Source organism: Tupaia chinensis, unplaced genomic scaffold, assembly GCF_000334495.1.
Source record: "Tupaia chinensis unplaced genomic scaffold, TupChi_1.0 Scaffold000381_1, whole genome shotgun sequence".
Taxonomy (NCBI): domain Eukaryota; kingdom Metazoa; phylum Chordata; class Mammalia; order Scandentia; family Tupaiidae; genus Tupaia; species Tupaia belangeri.
The window spans coordinates 1,918,692-1,926,911 of NW_006159883.1; the positions used below are offsets into that span (position 1 = coordinate 1,918,692).

The 8,220-nt window shown below is 38.3% G+C and overlaps 1 protein-coding gene across 1 annotated transcript in view; it reads left to right on the forward strand.

The window, feature by feature from the left end:
- The window catches only part of STK39 (serine/threonine kinase 39), a 340,812-nt gene extending 333,178 nt beyond the window's left edge, over positions 1–7,634 (forward strand). The window contains exon 18 of the mRNA XM_006153572.3: positions 6,091–7,634. Within this exon, the coding sequence (XP_006153634.1) occupies positions 6,091–6,165 (75 nt within the window). The 3' untranslated portion in view covers positions 6,166–7,634. The remainder of the gene's footprint in view (positions 1–6,090) is intronic.
- The last annotated feature ends 586 nt before the right edge of the window (positions 7,635–8,220 follow it).

Genomic DNA, 8,220 nt, shown 5'->3' on the forward strand with positions numbered 1-8,220 from the left:
ATCAGATAAAGATTTGAAGGGTAACTTTATGGCCTGTTGAAGAAGGTCCATGTGTCAACTTGGGACCTCCTGCTCCCAATTTAAAGCAGTGGGTGTCCAAGTATAACCCCCAGACCACAGGCAAGACCTACTTTACCTTAAATTAGAAACTTACAAAAATATAAATTCTAGAGCTCCTCTCTCAAACCTAAGGAATCAATCTTCGGGGGGTTGCAGTCTTAGGTACCTATATGTCTTTCTGGGAGATTTTGATACAAGCTACAGTTTTCAAACCAGTGCTTAAAGAGCACTTGGAACATCACAGCATTCAACCACTGGAACACAGTATTGGTTCTCAAGCTCTAGAGCACCTTGGAGTTACCTGAGGCGCTCATAATATCCCCATGTCCAAAGTAGCACTCCGACTAAATCACTCCCACCCCCTAGGGTAGATCCAGGCCTTGGATCCAAACTCTCCTGGTGACTCCAAAGCATACCACATTTGGAGTGGAGAGCATCCTTCTGATTGGCGCCAGGCAACCACATTTTCAGCCCCTCCCCAAGGCATAGGCCACATTAGCCTGGCTGGAGGGGAGAGGAGGTGTGGGTTTTCAGGAACTGAATAACACACTTAAGTGAAGATATGTTCAGTGTTATGCACTGTCACATTCTGTCTCTGATAAAGTGTACATTTTCCTTTTGTAGGGGAACTTGCATTTTTATCTCCACTATCCTCTTAGGGTTTCCTAGCTGGTTCTGAGAATTCAACTGTTGTAAGGGAGATTAACAGGAGAAAAATATAAAAGTGTATTGAATATAAGTTTTACATGACACGAGAACTCTTATAAAGAAATAAAAATCCGAAGAATCTTATTGAGTAGAACACTTATATACTGAGTTGGACAAAGAGTAGGACATTGTGAAAATATGACATGGTAAAGGAGCTTGGGCAAGGATAGTTAATCATGAGAAGTGACTAGAAATACAAGCATTTACAAGGTTTGTCTGTACAGACTTCTCTCAGTTTCAACTCTCCAGCTCTGATGGTAAGAATATCTTTTTTCTTCCAGGTGTAGGTAGGATACCTTCCTTTTTTGGTTTTGTTTTCAAGTTTATTTATTTATTTGTCCTATATGTATGGTGAGGGATATAAAGACACTCCCAACAGGGTCCTCACACTGCAGTCCATCCTGTTTCAGCCAGCCTGGATTGTGGGAATGTGTGCCTACATGGCATGTACAAGCAGGTCTTGGGATAAGAACCCGGGACCTTTCCTATGTGTGTCTAGTTGCATTATACTGTACCTCTCTGTCTGGTCCTACATGGGAGTTTTATCTCTTGCTTTTAGAAAAGTACAAGTGATCTTCCTGCATCTGTTGTTGTTTTTTAGTATCTTTAACTCAAAACGATCAATATGCCAGAGTGACTTAATTTGCGATGGCATGTTTTTGACCCCCTTTTCCTGAAGTTGAGATTCACAAAGTATGAATCTTGGTCTTACAAAACCTTCCAAATCATATATTCAAGTCACTCATTGAAAACAACAACAACAACAGCAAAACCAACTTAGGAATTTTCCAAAAGAGAAAACATTATTCATTTTATTAAATCTCAATGTAAGGATACATCTTTTTGGTACTCTGTGTGATGATATGAGAATCCCTTCTTCAGTAGACTAAAGTACAAGGGAAGTCCCTGGGAAAAAAAGCATTTGTGATATTGGTTGTAAGAGTAACTGGCTATTTTTTTGTTTTGTCTTGTTTTTATGAAACATTATTTTCATGTGGAAGAATAACTGACAAACTGTGGTTATACAGACTCAGTTATTAGGCAGATGTTTTCAAAATAAATAATGTAAGACTGACACTTACAGGAAAACAATGGGCGATATTTGTTACCAATTATAAATCTGAGCATTCAAGCAAAAACAGAATTTTGGAAAATTGTATCTGTCAATGTAAGCTTGACAGCCCTTTAGTGCTTAAAGACTTCTGGTGAGATTGGTGACGGATGATATTAACAAATACAATTTGTTGACACGGTGTAATGAAGTGTCCATATCATTTAATGAAATATGGCAACATTTGGGAGATCTGCATAAATTAATGATGCTTAAAAATCATGTGGTAGTAAAAGTACAAGATAGGGGCCAGCCAGGTCACATAGTGGTTAAGGCAGCTAGATCCTAGATGGCCAGCTTCACAGTTTGAGTCCGAGACTTGGCGGCTTGAAAAATACACCACCACGTGTGTGTGTGCCCACAGTCCTGAAAGGAGAATGGAAAAGAAGGGATGCAATATGAGCAACCCCCCCAGGGGTGATCTCTCACTCCCACTGCCCTCCCCTCCAGCAAAGGCATTGCTGTTTGGCAAAATTTTAGTATAATAACAAATTATATCCACAACTCTCCGGGAAGTCTATTAATATACTTTTTCCTTTTTCAAGTACATATTTGTGTAAAGCTGGAGTTTCTTTATGTACTTCAAGATAAACAACCTAAGGCAACAGACTAAATGAGAAGTGGATATGAGAATCCAGCTGTCTTCTATTAAGCAAGACATTAAAAATGTTTGTAAAAGTATAAAGCAATGCCAACTTGTCAAGATATTTTTTAGGAGGGACTGGTTAATTTCCACGAACATTTTATTACGTTAATATATATTGAGTTTATTATTGTTTATTAATTAGTAAATGGATTTTTTTTTTTGAGAGAGAGATTTTTGCTGTAGGACACATGCACTCACCAGAGAGACACACAAAACAGAAAGCAAAAATCACTTTTCTGGGGGATGGTCATGCTGCAATCTCTTCTCCTCCATTCTCCTCTTGGGACTTTTGTCATACACACACGTACCCCAGCGTGAGTTTTAAGTCACCGAGTCTGGGACTTGAACCATGATAGGCTACATGGGAGTCCAGCGACATAACCATAATGCCATCCATTGGTCCCAGTAAATGAATATTTTTAAATTTTAAAATATTTCTCACTTTTAATTTCTAAGTCAGTATAATTAATTTGCCCTATATAAACATGTTTTATTTTAAAATATATTTTAATGTTATTAAAATAAAATGTTCAGTGTGTTTTTTAAATTTCTCAGTTTTAATCCTAAAACAATAAGTTAAATACAGCCCAAATAAACATACGATTTTGGGATTCTCTCTTTTTAAATTTTTTAATTTTTAGGTTTTTGCCATAAGAAGTATGTGCTCACCAGAGACAGAGAAACAGTGAGAGGGAACTAGGGAGATGGCCATGCCATAATCCCTTCTCCATTCCCCTCTTGGGATTTTGGGCATGCATGCACACATGCCCAGTGTGATTTTCAAGCCTCCAGGTCTGAGTCTTGAACTTTGGTTGGCTATGTGGGAGTAAAGGACCTTAACCACCATGCCACCTGCTAGCCCCACCTCAGTAATTTCTAAGAGTATAAAGGGATCTTGAAACCAAGAAGTTAGAAGACTACTGCTTTGAAAGATTTCTGGGCCCTTTTCTCTGAATTTCAGGATCGTTTGCACATTGTCCTCATTGGTGTTTTGCAAACTGGGGACCATGGATGGACTCAGCAGTGGTTTAGAGAGAGAACATGAGGTGTTAAGGCAGGGAAGAAGAGTTTCTTGCAGCGGAGCCAAACAGCCTGGGCAGGAAAAGACACAGTAGTGGGGCTATGGGAAGCACTGGGCAATGGAGGAGTGGGGAGACTCTCCAAAGACTCCCTATGAAGCGTACCCACACAACCACTGGTTTGATCACCCTCTGCCCTTGGAAGTTCTCGTTTCCATTACTCTTCATAACTAAAGATTTAATATTTTTATTTCTAGTCAGTTTAACCACTATTGGATATTTTGTTTATAGTCATTTTAACCTCTGGACAGTTATGTTGCCAAGTCTCTGAGGCTTTGAAGTACAGTGATATACTTTCGCTTGCCAGTCTGACTTTTTGTCACCACCAGCAACAGTAGTGTTTGTCAGCCACAAATGTCTCTGTCCCCAACTGGGGAGTTGAGTAAATGAGGCTATTAAGAAGCACCACTCAGGAGAGAAAGAAAGGAGGGTCTATGGAGGTAAAGGCCCAGTGATAACGGGAGGAGAAAATTGGTAGGGGTTGACTATTACAGTTATCAGTGTGTTAAACACCCACCAAAAGATAGCGCAGGTGAAATAGCTTCTGTGCCTTTACTACTTTGTTAAAAATGGTAAGAAATTATTTCTGATCGTGCTGCTCCTGGCAACACAAGAAATAAAAAATGTACTTCACTGACTACATGTCAAGTGAAACTACAGATATCACTGCACAGGCACAAAATAGACTCTTTTCTTTAAATACTAATATCTTAACAATTAGTCAGTTCATTGTCTTATCCAAGAGCATCACTACTTATACTGAACGGTATTTTAAAGACAGCTATTAAATATTCAAGTTATGTATTCAACTTAACTGCTTATTTAATGGAAAATACTGGGGTTGACCAACACTGCCTTTATGTACTATTTTTTTTTTAACATTCTAAACATATACAGGCAGTGCTCAGCAGGTTAATTGTAATGATTAGAAAGGGCTCTTTTTCATAGGACATAATTGTGACAGTAATTTAACAGAAATTAGAGTAAGAAAAGGTTTGTATGGTCCTTTGTAATGAATTGCCTATTCACAGTCATTCATCAAACTCATCCCCCCCATTTTGTGGACTTTATATAATGTCCAATTCTGATTGATGTACCCCAGCATTAAGAGGCAGCTTAAAAAGGCAGTCTGAGTATTGTGTGTCTATACACATGCATGTGTAAAATGGGAAAAGAGAAGCAGAGATAACAAAATAAAAATGATTTATAAATTAAGACCAGTGAGAGATTTGAGGGGCAATGGCTTATTTTTAATTCCTTCTGATTTTGAAGGAAAACAAAGTATTTCACACCTTTTTTTTATTTTTGCTAACTTTAGGCAATTAGTATGTCCTAAAATAGTCCAACCAAAAATCTGTTATAAGGAAGTTTTGTTATAATACCTTTCCCTGTAAAACTTCACTGGTTTTATATAGCATTTGCCTATGATGAGCCATCCCAGGAATAATATTAGTAAGAGCAAATGATCCCCTAGTGACCTATAAGGCCTCTTCTGTTTATTTCACTATATTCTTTTTAAAATTATTATTAAGAGGACCTACATAGAGAATATATTTAAAATAACTTGATCTAGCTGTTGAGAAATTTGTATATGGTTTTCTTGGCAGGCTGTGTTTCTTTGGCAGTTTCACAGCCTGATCCCAAGAATGGTGTTGTTTTAATGGATTACGAATCCCAGGTCTATTCTGTACTCAATGGCATATTGACTAGATTTCTGGCAGCACTTAGCACCCAGTAGTCATTCACAGAAGTGATTTGGGGCACCTCTTCTGATAGAGTAGGACACAGGGCCCTATATATATAGACTGTCACTTTGGTTGGATCTGCCATTAAATAAACAAGTCTTTAAAAGTGAGAAGCAATGGGCCAGCCAGGCCGCATGGTGGTTAAGGTGGCTGGACCTCTCATGGCTGACTGTGCAGTTCGAGTCATGGACCCTGTGGCTTGAAAAACACGACAGACTATGTATGTGTACATGCCTGAAAACCCTGAGAGGAGAATGGAGGAGATGGGAATGTAGCACGGTCATCCTCCGCGAGGTGCTTTCTCGCTTTATCTCTCTCTTTTGCTCTCTCTTCTCTCCTCTTTCCCTTTTTCTCTTTCTGGTGAGTACACATACCTATAGCAAATTTTTTTAGAGGTTTTTGCCTTAAAGTGCATGAGCTCACCAGAAAGAAAGAGAGACAGAGACAGTGAAAGGAAAAATGAGAAATCACCCCCATGGTGGGGGAGACAGTCATCCTGCAATCTTTTCTCCTTCATTCTCTTCCTAGGCTTTTGGGCGCACATGCACACATGCCTGGTGTGGTTTTCAGACCATAAGGTCCGGGACTCCAACCGCAGTCAGCCATGTGGCAGTCCAGTGATGTAACCACTATACCATCTACTAGCACCCACTTACACCCACTTATAGTGAATTCATTAAAAAAATGAAAAATGAGGAACAGGGACAAGCAAGCATTGAAAGTTTCTATTTCCCTTTCCAGGCTTCTGGCTGTGATGGGTCGGAGATTCCGGACGAAGTGAAGCTGATCGGGTTTGCTCAATTGAGTGTCAGCTGATGTATGTCCCTTGAGGTCACCCTGATCTGTCATGCCCCACTCCCACTTCCCTAAATCTTCCCTCTCCCTGCCCACTTCCTCCTGCCCTCCACTTCCAGTTCCCAGCAAAATCAGAAGATTGTGAAGAGGCCAGCTTTGACGAAATGGGATACAATTTTGTTTTTAAATGTACAACACTCCGAATTATGCTTTATTCTCTAGCAATCCACAGTACCAGACCAAGCAAATGCTACAGCTGCACGACTGTTGCTGATTTTTCCAAAAGCTCTTTAATATTCTTAGCAATCAATTCGGATATACCTTCAGTGAAAAGAATCTGAAATACACTCAGGTGGCCCTATTTATTGGCAACAAAAGGAATTTTCTATCAGAAGCCTATTTCTCCTTTCATTGTTGTTACTTCTGTTATACTACTTTAATTGTACACCTGACAATACTGCCTCTTTTTTGTTGTATTTAGAAATTAATATACTTATAAAATTAAGATTTATTAGCCGAACTTGAATTCTAGTTTTAAAACTGACTGTGAATTTTATTTTTCATATATTTATGCATTACACACCTTAGCTATAAGAAAAAAAGTTTTTGATTATATGCTTCTTGCAATTAATCTCTTGTTATTTAAACAAAAAGTTTCAGGTCTATCTTTGGGGTATTTGTAACTTCTTATTTTTGAAATGACTGAATTAGGAACTTGGATGCTTTTTCTTTTGTTTTGTTTGCCTAAAAACCAATCCACAATCTGATTGTCTCGTGGGAGAGGGAGGTGCCTTGCGAACTTTCATATTAAGAATGTGCCTGAGGCTGCTTGACTCTGAAATAGTCTCAGATCTAAAATCTCCTCTACCTAAGGGGGCATATGTAAGTTTTGCTTCATTGGAATGTGTAGAATGCTATATAAAATGTTGCCGTTCTGTTAGATTGCTATCTATATACCCCTCTCTGATTCGGCTCTCCTTAAATGATAGGATTTGTGATTCTAAAGGTGTTAAACTTGAAAATACGAGAATCCGAGTTTTACTTGAAATCTTGCAGAATACCCAGATCGAGTGAAAATAATAGAAAGGGGTTTGTGCAATTACTAAAAGGTAAAACGCTCTTAAGTTTCAAGAATAAATACTTTCAACCCAAGTAGCCCTCTGCTTGACTACATATTATGGATCTAGTAAACCTTAGGATTTTTCAGAATTGGAGTCTGAACTTTCAGAGAGGCGGGCTCCCGAATGGTACCATCGCTCTTTCCTAGCTAACCCTAGATACGGCAGCTCTTTAATGTACTTTAAAAAGCAAATATATATTACTAAGGAAAAAAAAGTTATTTATAATTGCCTTGTCATAATGGTTAAGGTGTTCTAGAGACATTTGCATACAATTTAATGTAATTTCATTCCATTCTATTGTTTACACAACGATTACTCAAAGATGACTGCAAAGGTAAAAGGAAAATAAAAAAGTGTATTGCACAACGAGATTGTGTCACATTGTTTCATTCCTCTTTTAGGTATTATTTGCATCGCTGCAATGATATTTAGCACTTTCATAAAATGCCTAGTAAGAATTAACAAGTCGACGTGCCCTAGAGGAAGAATGAGGCTTCCATCCAGTCAGAGAATCAGGTTTGACAAGTAACTCAAATTAGCTTGAGGAGAAAATGGAAGGCAAACATTCACTTTCCATGTAGGCAGACTATCTGAGTTTAAACTGTAGGGCTGCAAGGGAGAAGAGACAATAATTCCTTCCAACCAGTTCATTCATTTTAGTGCTGTGAGCAGTACTGAGATTCATAACAGTTACGAGACTTGTTAAAGACTCTTAGTAGAGCTACTACAGAGTTAGAGTCCTAGGGTCTAGGTTTCGCAATATCTAGAGTAAATTTTTAACACTTTTCTGTACAATTTGTGGGGAAAAACAGTTTAAGACAAGACCCTCATCTTCTAGTCAGAGAGTAGAATAAACATGAATAACTGGACACATTTGCAACATGTTAATATTTATAATTTAAATTTATACCGATATTCCTATATTCTTTCTCAGTGCACTTGAGGTTGCTTATAT